We start from the raw sequence: 15,828 nt of genomic DNA, 5'->3' as shown, positions 1-15,828 counted from the left end.
GAGCCATCTGTCACCCATGCTGGGGTGGGCTTTGGTAATACAACTGTTCTTGAGTCATTTCTGTTCCAGTAAGTAACCAACCCCTTACCCTGTAAATAACCCCAATAAAACTCATGGTTCACCAAGTTGGACTTCGGTGGTATCTGTACTTTTGTCTGCTGGGGTTTGTATATGACCTGGGAGATAAATCTACATAAGTGACCTGAAAGCCTCAGAATATATAATCTATGTTTTCGTCTAGCAGGGGGTGGGGCTCCTGCAATGGATCACATGAGCCTTGAGGGTGGAGTGCAGTCGGGTCCACCTGTCCTGTTCCACGCCTGTGGTCTGGACTTTGCGCTCAGCCACCCACATGTGTATAGGGTATTGTTCAGATGAGGCTCACTCGTACTGGAGGAATCAATTGGGGCTGTCTTCTGAGGACAGAAACATACAAACATTGATAGAAAACAAGCCAGCCACTCCCTTCACCAACACCTAGGGAAATAGAGCAGAGACCAAGAGGCTAACAGGGTGAATGGTGATGGCTCAGGAGTCAACCACGGATCAAACAAATATTCAGGATCCCATTCTGATTCAAGTGAGTAAACTGGATCAAAAATGTGACGGGAAAAGCTGGTCTTTACAGGAGGGCTCTACTCAGTTGTTCTAGAAGGAATGATGGAAATAGCAAGGGACAACCAAATGCTATAACAAAAATCCTTACCTTCAAAAACTAATAATAGGCACTATAGGTTAAAGTATGAGAAACAGGATACTTGCAAGGCAAAAATTACCAAAGTAAAAATATCTCTATCCTGGAAGAAACTGGCAGCTTCCACCTTTGCCACATTCAAAGTTAACATCACAGGTAACAAGACAGATTGGCATCGTGTCCTCCAGACAAAGCTCACTGAAAAAAGTGCCACAGTGCCTCTATGGCGCCCTTGACGAAAGTGTACAACCTCAATCAGAACGTGAGAAAACAACAGATAAATCCATCTTGACATATATTTCATAGTCTCACTGGCCAGTACTCTCTAGAAGTGTCAAGGTCATGAAACCCAAGGAAAGCTCAAAGAACGCACCCATATTGGAGGGGCCTAAGCAGATGTGACAACCAAATATCATAACATGAGTCAGTGTGAAATTCACATGAGGTCTTCAGTAGATTAGCTAATAACATGTGAACGTTAATTTTCTGATTTCCATAGTACAAAGCAGCAACCCAAGGTGTCAACATTAGAAGCTGGGGAGGAAGGGCCCCATGTACTGTTCTTACAGTTTTTCTTCTTCTGAAATTACTCCAACTGAAATGCTATATATTTTTTAACAATATTCTGTCCACTGCTACCAGCCAATCACACACACACACACACACACACACACACACACACACACACACACACACGCACCACTGTACTATTTCTAAGCTGCATATATCTAGTTTGATTCCCCCAAATGGGAGCCCCCAGCATGAGGTATATGGAAGAACAGCTTCAGGACCAGACAGATGTAGATTCCAGTAATGGAGCCACCATCTACCAGTTAGCTTCAGGATATTTTCTTGGCTGACATCATCAGTTCCTACAGTCACTTTCTCTTAGCAGCCATCCTTCCCATGAGCTCCAATTCTTCCATGAACTTAGTTTTCGTTTTTAAGTTCTCTGCCTTTTATGTCCTACAGACCACTCACCATCTTTAATACTATCTTGCTTTCTGTCTGAATGCTGACATACTAGCTCCCAACCTCCACTCTCCTGACCTATACCAGAGGTTCCACCAGGTGCTGTACACTCCTGAATCTTCTGTTCTTAACTTGGCATCAAGCCTGCACCTTTCAAATGCTGACTGCCATGCCCCTAGCTGGTCTGTAGTTTTTCCTGAATGCCTGGCTCAGCTCCCGTCCAGACCTGAGTATGCAGGTGAGGCACCCATGACTTACTCATAAAACTCGGCAGCCGGTGTGAACTTATATTTGGAGTACTTGGTATGGTCTCCCAGCACCGAGGCGTTGAGGAGTTTGGGGTCAGTGCAGTTGGGGCTGTTCCAGGCATGGCCGCAGTTGGTCCAGGGCAGGTTCAAGGTGAAGGATGCAAAGAGGTAGTAGAGTGACCAGGCAATGATGACATTGTAGTAAAAGCCAACATAGAGGGCAATGAGGATCACTGCGTAGCCCACTCCTGTGTGGGGACAAAGAGGTCAGGCTTTCGTCCCAGTCCCAAGGCTCTCCCCCTCACCCCTGGAAGTGGGCTCCAGTCACACCTTCCCTTTTCTGGATCAGATTGCCAGAGCCGCATCCATAATCTTTTGCCACTGTAGTTCTCTTGGTCCACTCATCAGGTAAACAGAGGTGCTGGGGCCTTAATATTATATCAGTTATTAGAGTGTAAACACTGAAGCTTCCTTGTTACTCAGTCAGGATAACACAGGAGTGTGTTTCACATCTCTCTCCCTAACTACAGTGGAACTTGCCAGTGACGGGCTCCTTTACTAGAGACAGGTTTCCAGTCTCCAACTGATGTTCCTAAGACACCTTCCCTGGTAACTCCTTATGTGTAAATCCTTCCCCAAGACCTGCTTCCAGAGGAAGCTCCAACCAAGCACTCCCTGACAGGCTCTCAGCAGTGTGCTCACAGGGTTCAACCTCAACCAACTGTGTCCTGTGTTAACACATTGACTGAAAACTTACAAAGCTCCTGGAGGATTATAGCTGTGGCTCTTTCTTTTTTTAAGAGTAGAAATTTTTTCTTACACACTTGTTGCTTTAAGGAATTATCCTCAGCATTTTCTTTTTTCTTCCTTTTTTTTCAAGATAGAGTTTCTCTGTGTAACAGCCTAGCTGTCCTGGAACTTGCTTTGTAGACCAGGCTGGCCTCAAACTCATAGAGATCCATGTGGCTCTACCTCCCAAGTGCTGGTATCAAAGGCATGTGCCACCACACCTGGTGCTCCTCACTAATTCTTAGTAGTGAGATTTAATCCCAGCTTCCTTGACACAGCCAAAGCCTTCCTTATGATGGAGTCTTGGCCAATCAAAGTGTTGCCTCCCTGTAGCTACACTGATTGGTTAACAGAGAGTCATAGGACTCAAGTCAAACCAGTGAAGCTTTCTCTGGGTCTTTTTAGTGAAGCCATGAGTACATAAGGATTTGTTATTGTTGTTGTTTGCACATGTTTGTTGTTTTCAACTGTTATATTTGGTAGAATTTAACCTTGTAGCTGCCAGTGGCTGTCTTTGTTAGCAGTTGATAAGAATGCACCTATGGATGATGCCAATATAGGAGAAAATAGACCTGAGACAGAGAGAGATTCCAGACAGTACTGTTTGAGCACCTGGGTCAAGTTGCAGCTAACCAGACCCTAGACTTTAACATAAGCCAATAAGTCAAAGTCTAATGGTACACACACACACACACACACACACACACACATAATATTCATGGCTTCATTAAAGGACCCCAAGAAGCTTTCACTGGTTTAATTTGAGCCATATACATATATATGGAAATTCCATAATGAAGGCCATTACTTTTTATGCTAAGTTTATAAATAGTCAAAATTTGTAAAAACATAAAAAGTACTAAAAGCCATATTGAGTTGGATTTCAAGTGACTAAACAGAAAAGATGCTAATCCATGTATTTTGTAAGACCTTTATGCCAACCTGTCCTTACCATGGACTGAGTATATACAAAGTGCTGAAGAGACTCTTGCCACGTAGGAAGAGGCTCATGGGAGACATATTTGTCCTCAGTGTCACTATTTTCCTAACCAGTGTTTGAGAGATACTGGCCTTGCTCCACACCCTTCTTCCAACAGTCTAGGGGATGGAGACTGGTAGTTGTCATGGTTACTTCCCACAGACCTATTCTAAATTCAAGCACAAGTTCATCTTACAGCTGTTATGGCTGTTGTAAGCTTTCTAAGGCAGCTTTCTGCTTGAACTTGAAGGCATCCATGATCAACTTATCATGCCTGCCATGGGAGAAAGAGGTGAGAACAGAGGTATGTGTGCTGAAATCCCTGCTATCTTTGTATTTCCAATATATGAAAATACTCTCTAGTCATTCACTCAATAGTGGGGCCCAGCCTGGAGTCCAAGTTTAAGGCTACATTTGGTTTAATCTAGTTTCTTTGTGTAAATTTAAATAGTGGGCAGTCTTGACCTTGTCAATGCCTGTGAGCCCCATGTGAGAGTTGGTCTGCCTTAAATCTCCCCTTGGGAGCAGATTCTTCAGAAGGCACCAAGTAAGGCTTTGAAGAAAACATTTGACTTCCCTCAGATCATCCCTACCTTTGAAGAAAGGGCAGATCTTCCATACCGTGGCTGCCCCTTCCCGGTTGTACTGCCCCAGAGCCAGCTCCATGTAAAACAGAGGCATCCCAGCAATGATGAGGAACAGCGTGTACGGGATCAGGAAGGCACCTGCAAAACATAGACACAGCATTAGACCTACAGATAGTTGCCTCTTAAAGGGCTGCTATCAAGAATCTACAATAGCTGTGAGGATCCTGTTCATCTGCTTCATCTGGCGGTTTCCCAGGGCAGGTGCATCTTGGGGCAATAGAGTTATGAAAAACACTTGGTATACATATATCAGCAAACATGGCAGTCATCGTGTTCATAATCATAATAATGCATATCTGCAGCCAGATAAATAAAGCCTGAGTGAAGCAAAGCTAAAGAGCTGTGTTTCCACAGCTTCTCGTAGATTTTGGTGCATGGTACATGCCATGAAGCACCACAAGATATAGCCTCTACCAAACTAGTCTAAACACAGAACCTTTCCTTTCATAAAACTTCACTCTGGGGGTTGGGGATTTAGCTCAGTGGTAGAGCGCTTGCCTAGCAAGCACAAGGCCCTAGGTTTGGTCCTTAGCTCTAGAGAAAAAAAAAAAAAACAAAAAAAAAAAACTCACTCTGGAACCTTCCAGGCAAGCCCAGCCTTTCCTCTCACAGGCAAAACAAAGGAAACCGGACAAGGAGAGACAGCACACTGATATCATGGGAGTCTCACAAGGCTTCCCCAAACCCGATTTTACTGCTTTCCTATTAGAATGTCACAGCAACCCATAGAAAATGATGTAATCAGGGTCAGTGTGTCGCCTGGAGGACATTGCTAGGCAGAGAGAGAAGTCAGAGCTTCCTGATGGTATTGTTGATAAGTGACAGAAGGATTCTCCTTCAGATTTCCTTCCTGTCCATTGGGGCTTATCCTGCTGTAGGCTGCTGGAGGAAAAGGCTGGTATAAAGAGGCCAGAAGAAGCCCATTCCCTGAGGTAGAGCCTGAAGGGGGTCCTAGGCCACAGGAAGCCCATTCCCTGAGGTAGAGCCCAAAGGGGGTCCTAGGCCACAGGAAACAATCCTGGTGGAGTGAGACAAGTCTCAGTGCCAGCTCTAAATCTCTGTGTGTCCTGACACCCTTGAAGAGCTACATGGGTTATCTGGTGCCATGACTCAGGGATGTATGTATGGCAGGTCAACAGGTTCTAAGCAAAACAGTAGCTAGCTCCTTTCCGAGCACAGCTAGCATGAAACCAAACTCCCCCGGACATCTGACTGAGATGCTCTAACAGTGGCAGTCTCTGACCCATCCACTGCAGGAAAATGAGCCAAGTTGAGAGTGTATAAAGATGACGACACTGAGGATTTTTACACATAGCTCAGCAGCTCACTCTGTCCAAGGCCCTGCTGTGGCATGGACACTTTCCATGCAGCCTCATTATATCCTTATGGCATTTCTACAGAGCTAAGCTCATTGCTAGCTCCATTTTATGAGTGGAAACTGAAGCTCTTCACTAAAAAGAACTGGAGCAGAGGTACACTGTATCCAAGGTCAAGCTCGCCCAGTGACTCAGTGTCTGCCTTCTACATGGAAAGACTGGGGCTTCCAAGGATAAAGCACGATATGCTGGTCGTGTTGTTATAAGACCCAAGTGATTTCCAGCTAGACATAGGTCCAGGTTGGAGAGTAGCAGAAACTACTGCATATTCGTATCATACATATCGCGCAATCACAAGTATCTGAGTTCAGCGGTATTACCCAGAACTCCTCTGGCAGCAAACAAGTGCTGTGATGGCTCTCCAGAGGAGAAGACTAGGGCTTCGGGTCAAATCAAGTGAGCTGACCTGGCTTATATACCTGGTGAGTTATAGATATATAATTTGGGCCCAGCTATGCCTGGCTTCTGAGTCCTAGGCCTGTTCCCAAGATACCCTGCAGATTCTAAAAGGTTCTAGTAAACATAAAGGATATGAGTCTGAATGAAATATGGGAAGGGAAGTGTTTGTGGATTGGGGACGAGCCAAGCTATCTGGTCTGTCATAGGCTAACCCAGCACTCCCAAGTCTGCTCCAGGCTGGAACTCTTTGAAATGCTATGTATCAATGTCTCCTTTCTTCCATTTAACTTCTACCTTGCCCCCTCTCTCACAGGAAGGTCCCTTCTGGCATTTGTTCACATAGCTGGCAGGGATAGTGTTGATAAGGATGGTGCTGATGAGCGGAGGCTTACTGAAAGTAACATGTGCCCTTTAATGGGAACCCAGTCTGTGCCAGGCCACTCAGGTGGTACTCATTAGAACTACCCCTGAGAGATAATCACTGCCCCTCTTGCTTTACAGGAAAGGAAAACTGAGACTTAGAAAAATCAAGTTGCTTGTCCACACTAGTAAACATTTACAACTTAGGTTCTAAGCTTGATTGGCCTGGGTCCCACTCGGCTGTCACTTGCTACATCCCATGGGGGCCTGGAGCTTGGACAGGAGTAGGAAGTTAGGTCCCAAACAGTTGGATAGACCTGAAGACTGAAGTCAGTACCCCAAGGGGGAAGGGAAGAGGCAGATATCAGGGTTGGATGTTGGTTCTAAGATTTGCCAACAGACAGTCCACATCCCTTTCTACCTGGTCGAGGTAAAAGACCCAGCCAACTCATTACAGGTCTGTTTTAGCCAGTGCTCTTAACTCTAGACTTCCAGATGGTACCACCAACGCAATAAATCACTCAGTTTGCAGCCCATCTCCCCTGCTGCTGACTCCAAGTCACAACAAAGTGAGCAAGCACAGACATGGAAGGAGCTGCAGTAGCTGCAGCTCTCCACAGGGAATGACTCTGATGTGACCACCAGCTTCATGGAAGGCAAATCACAGAAGACTCAAGAACGGTGACACAGGGGACATGGGAGGTTGGAGGGAGGGAATAGAAGGAGTGTGTGATATAAATATAAATATATGTTTTTGGAGACAGGGTTTCTCTATGTAGCTTTGCGCCTTTCCTGGAACCCACTCTGTAGCCCAGGCTGGCCTCAAACTCACAGAGATCCACCTGGCTCTGCCTCCCGAGTGCTGGGATTAAAAAGGGGTGAGTCACCACCACCTGGCATGTAATTATATTTTAATTTAAATGTTTTAATGGTTATATGGTGAGTATGAATGAAAACCAGAAAACATCCAATGACCCAACATCTCTGCTGAAAGAGGACATTAAATAGCACACTGTGTGAGCTCTTAGAAAAAGCAAAAACAGGAGTGTGGCTGAGGAGTTAGGAAGGGGCTTCAGGGTAGCTGTGGTAGTCTGAGGACATCTCTTCATAACCAGCTTAGCAGTAGCATCATGGAATTAAAAGTTGCTTATAAATGCACTCGGTCTGCAAGGAACATCACTGTCATGTCCTTGTGTCCCCGTATGTCTCTCGTGTGGCTGTATATTGCCACAAGCCTCACACAGGCCTTGAAAATCCAGAATCCTGTCACAATTCTGGAATGCCCGTGTTATGTAAGTGTAGGGCTCACTAGACAGACCTGGGAAAACTGTAGAAGGATACACCTCCCTGGGGGCTCAGTTTCTAGGAGGTCCCCTCAAAACATATGACTTCACATCAACATACACCCATACATACTCATGCAATGCTAGGACTAGACCTTTGCGCGCGCGCGCGCGCACGCACACACACACACACACACACACACACACACACACCTGCACATGCGCACACCCACATGTTCACACCACCTTACAAGGAAGAGAAGTATCCATTGAGAAAGAGACTCTGGCCAAAGGGCCTTTGCATCAATTTAGTAAAAATGAAAAAGGATTTGTCTCTCGGGGCCACTTACACTGCCAGATATCCCACCGTTATAGAGGAGCTCCACTGGCACAGGAGGTTCTGGAATTTTCCATGTAAATGCTGGTTCATCAGGAAGAGAAGCCAGCCCAGCGGCCTGTAAGGTCACTAGATAGCCAGCCACCTGGGAAGGTGAAGGAGATCTGAGGAAAGGTGATTGGGGGCAGGGTAGGAAGGGGCACCCAGAGGAATGTGATGGCCCAAGTCTGAGGAACCAGGATGAAGTGTAGGGAGTGTGGTCCCTGGAAGCTACAGCAGGAGAGGAAGGTCATCTAGACCAATCTCCTGAGGACAGACTTCCCTCAGCATTCTGGCCAAACTCTGGTGTGTTCAAGGAGTAAAAATGCAAAGCGCAGCTTTCTGGATGCCTGCAGCTCAGCCGTGGGCTGTCTCTGCCTCAGGCTCCCATCAGGCCCAACATTGCCTAGGCCAATACCTAAAATAGCCAGATTTGGCCCCCTGTAGCATCTCAGGGACTAGTGTCTAAGTTCAGCAAGCTACCCGAACTCTTGCAGGGCTGGGGCACTGTCCTCTTGTAGACATAGCTCAAAATAACAGTTGCAGGTACAACTCCTAATTAAAACACATCTTCTTCCTTCTTTGACAAGATACCTTTCCAATAGTTCTGGTAAAAGCTCCAAGTTTGGAATTCTCAGCTCTTAGAGCTCTAGATTGAACTCTGCTGGCCAAGGCCTTTAGCTCCTTCTCATCTTTAGCCCTGTTGGCCACATGAGAAGTCTCTGGTATATGCTGGTGAGCTCTTCTGTCCTGTGTCTGAGTTCTGTTTCCAGGCCCCTATAGACAACAAGGCCTTGCATAATTATTTAATGGGGCTTGGGGTCACTTGCCCAGGAAAACCCAGAGCCAGGTATCTGAGGCATGGATGGGTGGAGGGATCATGAACTTCTAGACTATCTACAGTGGACTACATCTCCTTAGAGGCAGGGATTGTCTTCCAAACATTTCTGTACTAGGGCTTGGCATTAGCCAATGAGTTTCTGCTGAATAAACAGGTCTCCGCCATGACTCACCTGGAGGGTGCCACTAATGAAAAAGCCCTGGGCCTTCCCCACTGGTCCTAGAATTTAATCCTCACTTAGGCAACTGGGTTTGAGACTACAGGGTAAGATATAGCATTTTTCTCCATTAGACCCCACTTGGTTGGTAACAGCCCTTCAGCTCCTTCTGGCTAGCTCCGAGTAGTGGGCTGCTAGATGATAATAAGCCCAGATCAGTACCTTACTCCTTTGAGGGGGAGGGATAGTGCAGACTCCACTGCTCAAGTACCATGCTGCTTGGCTCCTTGTGCATCTGAGCTAAACCGTAAGTATCACACCATCAAGATTCATATGTGTATGGCCCTGTATCCAAGATAGACATGAAGGTATCAAGTTGGTAAACCCCTGATGTCTATGTAAGCACCACTCTCATCAGCAGTACTGAGGATCCTAGGCATTTGGGCAGTGAGGGGAGTATACTGGGAACTTAGACTCCTAGCATCTCATGGAACCCCATGCAGGAATGCTAAGCCCACAGTCCAGGTGAGCAATCTATAGTGGCACACTATAATCTGTCTGGACATGGACAAAGCCCAACTTTTGCCTACTAAAGCTGCCACAATATGGCCCCAGGCTTAAGGAGTTCTCTTTGACCTTATTGCCTCCATCAATTTCTTTGCAGAATAAATTTCACATGTTTCAGAATTAGGACTTCATCCTGCCCCTATGTTCAGCATGTAACCAATATCATCAAAAATATCAAAATGGTAGTGTTCCTACTGAGCCCTGTTATGTGACATTATCCCAAGTACTTTATCTATATTGTCTGATGTTATCTGACCCTGTAGAAAGGGCTAAAATTACCCTTTTTCTTTTTTTTTTTTTTCTTTTGAGCTGAGGATTGAACCCAGGGCCTTGTGCTTGCCAGGCAAGCACTCTACCACTGAGCTAAATCCCCAACCCCCCCCCCTTTTTCTTTTTTGCACAAGGAAACTGAGGCTTACAGACACAATATGGCTTGTCCAAGGCCACTTCTCTAGCAAATATCAGACTCTGATTCAAAGCTGAGTGTACTCAAACCCAAAACTCCACAGTTGCCACAAGATCCAATGCACAATGTCATGTGCAGAGGATAATCTACAGAGGCCACCTCCAGAAATGAGTACTCAGTAACCTATACATTGTTCCTTCCCAGAAACCAGCACAGACCCAACCTTGGGTTCAAAGGGAGCAATCTGGAACTCACATCCTGTCATTCTAGCAGCTGGTCTTCAGGAAGATGTTCAGACAAGCTGATCTTTGACAGTAATTCATTCATAAAATATTAGCCAGGGGCATAAACTATTGGAACCTTCATCAGTTCAAAATATTCTCCAGTCTAGGCCAGTATAAACAGTCAGACTTGGAGAGTTCTATGTTAACACTGGCACCAAAGAACACAAAGACCCACGGCCAGGCTGCAAAAGGACAGGATGATGAGGCCTGGCTTGTGTCCATCTGTAGTCAGGGACACTGGGGAGCAATGGATTGTGGAGATCATCTAAGATTGTGCCACTTTATAACAGAAATTTTGATGTCTGAGGATTGGGATTCAAACTTAAGTCTTGGGTTTCTTCCGAGATTGAAGAAATACCTGCCTGCTTGCCCATCCCTGGAGCTGAATTTAGAATTACTGAAGGAGAATGGGCCCACAAAGAACAGTATGGAGTCTCACGGGAGATCAAGGCCTGCCTGCGGGGGCAGCTGACCATCCCCGGAAGCAGGGATGGGAGTACTAAAAGTCAGACTGCTCTGTTCTTCCAGACCAAGGGCTCTACTACCCATCCCCAGACCAATTGCCAACCTCTGAACCATCAATGGAAATTCACTGGCCCTCCCCCCTCAGCCTAGCACCCAAGGCTTCTGCAGCCCAGCCTCAACTTGCCTCTCAGCCTTATCTCTCCTGGCTTGCCCTCTAGCCAGCTGAACTTGCTCTTCTGAGGAACCTGTTCCAGGTGGATGCTAAAATACTGTTTTTCCAAGCCCTCTCTGCCCAGAGCAGCTGAGTTCCAACCAGAACTCACTTCCCCTGAGTCACTGCTCAGCAGCCCCTCCTTAGACCTCTATGGCACCAGTTGCTCCCTGATCCCTTTCCTATGGCATCCCAATGACACTGGCAAAAGCAGCAGCCTCTCTCAACGCCATAGGCCACACTGGCTCGCCATGTGCACTAGCGCATCTAGTCCTTGGCCGTCCTCTTAGATGAACAAGATTATCGGACAGAGGAGGAAACAAATGCCTGGAGAGTTGCCCAAAGTCATACATGTTAGAAACTGGAGCCTATAACTTCACAGCCAAGGCTTCTGATGTCTAGGCTATGGCCCCCTGCCACACACTCAACATCTCCAACATTGTGTTTCTGTCATGGTTTGTGAAATTGGCAATGAATCTCTGAGAGCTTGTGTTATTTTTATGAACGTATTTGTTCAATACAAGTGTGTAGGAACCTTCTACTTCATTCCTAGGATTTGAGCCTTATTGAAGATAAAAAACTTAGAGTACGGACCTCAGCTTTTTCCCAGCCTGCTTGGAAAACTGGTCCACAAAAGATAAATTGTGGAACAACTCAGGATAGGCCACTCCATGACCAGGATACCCAGGAAAAGGAACTTCTGTCAATTCCAATGAAAACTTTACATCTGTGACAAATTTGTTGTACTTTGTCCCTAGGACCCCAATCTATCATCCAGCACACAGCAGGTGTTCTCTCTGCAACACAACAGTGGCCACGCAGACATAGTGTTAATGAGAACCCTGGAATATCTATTGAGTTCATGTGTCAAGTTGGCCATCTGTGTTACTTTAGTTTCAATGGGCATATATCAATAGATAGGACGTATCACAGCATGGCAATGAAGACTTCTGGAAATCAATGCCCAGCAGACGGTGGGAATGGTGGTGGCTTATACATCCAGGTGACCCCTATGGAGCCTAGCATTATGCCCTACACTGAGCTAACCCAGAGAAATATTGTTGATTGATGACAGAGTGTCTGGTGTCTCAGACGGTCACTAAGGACATGTGACTTGTCGGAAGGGCTCCCAATTTGTCATTCACTCTTTATCTCCCTGCTTGCTGCAAATATAGAAAATCTACCTTTTTTGTTGTTGTTACCATTGGCCCCTAAGAGCCAGAAAGCTAAAATCTGCCCAGAATCCCTGGCAGATCTGCAGCCACAAAGCATGGAAAAGTTTCACCTTCAGGTTGTATTCCTTTTTCTTAGCTTTCTCTCTCTCCCCCACCAGCATCTATGGGTCAGAGTGCTGAGCCCGAAGAGTAGTAGCAAGGGCCACCAGAGACCAGGAAGCAGCATCTCCTGACACTTGGGACTTGTCCCAGCTGCCTTATCTGGAGTACCTAATGGCGACAGACAGACCCATGTCAAGAAGGGAACACATGGTTGCTCATCAGTGGGCTGTAGTTTCAACTTGCTTTCTCAGTGAGAGCTGATGCTTCTATATGCAACAGGATCAACTTGGGGCCACCTGCTCTCTTTGGTGACCCCACCCTCTTTGCAAATACTGGGTATTGCTTATCCCAAAGCAAGTGTCCAGAGACAAAGAGCTATGCATCTTCTACTCTGGGGGACAAAGTCACAAGCTCCCCCAGCAACCCCCTGTAAATTCTCACCCCGCCTCTAACTGACTTCCCTTAAATTCCAAGTCCAACTTGTCTTATAGTATCAGGGGTGGCCCAATGTGTTCCTCTAGAAGCTCATGTGCCTAGGTTCTGTGCAGGGCACCCCTGAGCTTACATCTCCGTAAAGGTGGTGGGACTGGGGTGGCTTGGGCATCTTAGGTGCCAAGCCCTTCGGGAAGAAGCTTGAGGCTGCTTCCATGGAACTAACTGTATGTGACCTCTGTGCTCTCATTCCAGTGCAGGTGGGGAAAGTGGCAGTTCATTAAGAAGAGGGCAAAAGAGTTTGTCTGATGGATGTCTTCTCCAGGCTCACCTGCACCCCATTCCACAATGTAGTCAGAGCCTGTAAAGTGAAGAGGACACTCCAGTGTCCCAGGCCTCCTGCCTCAAGGTCCAGCTCAGCTCTTGGAATCTAGAGGCCTAATCTCACAGAAGCTATGTGCACTTCCCCTTGTAGCCCTCTGGTGATCCAAGGGCTGTAATTCTACTTGGCCTAGTGTACCAGCCCCAAGGCTAATAGTGCTGGAGTTACCTTCATCTCACATCTGGCTGGAACATCCCAAACTCTTCGGGAACCCTTTCAAGATCTACATCCCTTTGCTGCAGGGGCAGCATTGACTCAAGAGTACTTCACCCAACCAGGTGCCCCCTATTCTGTCCTGGAGCTCCCCCCCCCACCCCGTGTGTAACACTGTCCAAGGTCCTGCCTCGATTTCCCTAATGAAGACCACTCTGATCCTATTCCCCGGCGCCCTAAAGAGTTCTTTCCTGAACACTAAATTTGTTTGTGTGTCTCCTCTTCTCCTTCATGGATATCCTTGCTCCCTTCCCAGGCGACACTACGAGAGCAGGCAGCCACCCTCAGCCAACCCTGCGCTCACCACCACCATTCTTGTAGCAGAGATAGGGGAAGCGCCACACGTTGGCCAGGTCCACTGCGAAGCCGACCACGGACAGTAGGAAATCGATCTTCTTGCCCCAAGTCTCCCGAGGCTGCGCTTCGCCGTCCTGGGACGCCAAGAGGCACTGGACCCCGTTGCGCTCCTTCACCACTAGCAGATCCGCGGTTTTGCAGGGCCGCAGGGGCTGCTCAGGCAGCGGGTCCACGCCGCCGAGCTCCGGCTGCACCTGCGGGTTCATTCGCGCCAGAAGCATGGGTGCGGCTGGAGAGGGGGACTTCGGAGGCACTGGGGACACACCGAAGCTCTGCTTGTATGAAAGGGAAAAAAGTGGTCACCAGGACTTGCAGTCTGTTTGCACTAACTGAGACCACCCAGGGCAACCCAGAACGCCGGGATCCGTGCGCTGAGCAGACTCCGGCTTCCTAGAAAAGGGAGCACATGAGTTGGAAAAATTTGGAGACAGAGGTTGTGACGTGCGTCAGATTGAGACAGAACTCATAGGTGGGGACCTCCTCCGGCCGCCCTGTGGGTCGGGCTAAAGACCCTGCCGCCTCTACCTGGGTCATTCTCTGCACCACCCCACCCCCCGCCCCGACACACCCCTAAATGGCAAGTTTCTTGCCGGCCGTTGGGGGCCGGAGTTGACTCGCCTCTTCCGTCCTGCTCTGGGGAGTGGGGATGGCTCCTAACATCCCTGGGAGCCTTGGGGACACTCTAGCCGGTGCAGCTGCTCGCAATGTGCTTCGGGGAAGGCGGCACACTTACCGGTCCCGTGCGCAGGGCGCACTCACGTGGTGGGCGGCACGGGGATCGCAGAGGCCAGGCCGGGCTGAGCTCCGCCGCGTGGCACTCAGGCGGGGCCCCGGGAGCTCTGCGGGCGCGGGGCGGCCAGCAAGACTCGGGCTGGCTGGCTCTGGCCGCGCCCGGAGGAGGCCGACCTGGTAATGTAGCCTGTGCCCCAGGTAACGCGCCTATTGCATTAGCCCCGCGCCCAGCCCGCTCGGTCTGGAGCCTGTTAGCGCTAATGCAGACTGACAGCGTGGCCCGGACTGGCAGAGGCGGGGGCGCAGCTCCCACGGGCTCCGAGGTGGCGGGAGCCGGACTCCCGGAGACTCGTGGAGACCTGGTTAAGTACTCTGTCCGTGTCTCTAGTCAGCAGGAGTAGCGAACGCGGCTCCCAAAGACACCTGGCTCTGATCTCTGAGCAAAGGAAGAGAGCAACAGATTACCAGAACTGGGTCTATGTCTGTCAAAGTGGGGCTGGAAAGAATAGGGGAGCAGCCACCACTCCAGCTACACCAGCACTGTCATACACTCACTTAATCTCCTTGATGAGAGTTTTCTCCACCAGCAAAATGGGAACTTGGCGCTCCAAGATGAGTACTGCAACTGGTGGCCCTAGGGCCGGGCAGGGCCGGGCCCTTGGGCAGTTTTCTTTGGCCAGCTCAGCTTCTTGAAAGGTCGCGGCCCAGGATTTTACTCCTGGCTCTGTTTGTGACTAGCAGGCTAGCAGGCTTTGGAGGCTATGACCCTGTTCTCCTTGGAGGCTGAGACCCTGTTCTGTAAGGCTGAGAGCACTGATAACTCGGTCTTACAAATGCCTCCCAAGTGCCAAAGGGAGCCAGCCTTTTAAAGTTTCCCACAAGGGGACAACCGTCATAGAGCTGGTTGGTTCAGTCCCGGAAGCAGGAGGAAAACAGGAAACACAATAAATAAACACATGTGATGGGTGAGAAGACCGGTGTGGAATGGGCTGGTGTGGGTAAAGCAAACTAAAAGAATGGCTGGAAATAGCATGGCTACCATCTGAACAGTATCTTCTGTCCTATTTAAGGGTTAGATTTTTGGACCTCGGAGTTTATTGAACCAACTTGCGCTTGTGTCTGAATCGACCCAACTAGGAGAGCTATGGAGACAACCCCTGACACCCGGGATTCCCCGGTCCAGGGTCCAGTGTGTGAAACTGCCATGGGGACTGGTTGTGATCCTTAGAGAAGAGGAATTTGGTGAAACCAAATCAGTAAAGGCAGCAGGCAGGAATGTCAGGTCAACACTTACGAAGCATGGGAAGACATTCAATAAGCGTAGTCACACTGATCTCTCCACCTTTCAACATTCCAAGCAAAGCTACTCCAGGGCCTTTCC

General features: G+C 48.2%; 1 protein-coding gene across 1 annotated transcript in view; it reads right to left on the bottom strand.

Annotated features, from left to right (window-relative positions):
• The window catches only part of Slc6a2 (solute carrier family 6 member 2), a 36,527-nt gene extending 22,367 nt beyond the window's left edge, over window positions 1–14,160 (bottom strand). The window contains exons 1-3 of the mRNA XM_036188631.1: window positions 13,663–14,160; window positions 4,276–4,407; window positions 1,925–2,162 (exon numbers count right to left, since the gene is read on the bottom strand). Coding sequence (XP_036044524.1) covers window positions 1,925–2,162; window positions 4,276–4,407; window positions 13,663–13,936 — 644 coding nt within the window. The 5' untranslated portion in view covers window positions 13,937–14,160. The remainder of the gene's footprint in view (window positions 1–1,924; window positions 2,163–4,275; window positions 4,408–13,662) is intronic.
• Between the last annotated feature and the right edge of the window lie 1,668 nt (window positions 14,161–15,828).

Source organism: Onychomys torridus, chromosome 5, assembly GCF_903995425.1.
Source record: "Onychomys torridus chromosome 5, mOncTor1.1, whole genome shotgun sequence".
Lineage (NCBI taxonomy): Eukaryota > Metazoa > Chordata > Mammalia > Rodentia > Cricetidae > Onychomys > Onychomys torridus.
Note: the sequence above shows the minus strand (reverse complement) of the source record. Positions and strands in the feature narration are given on the sequence as shown.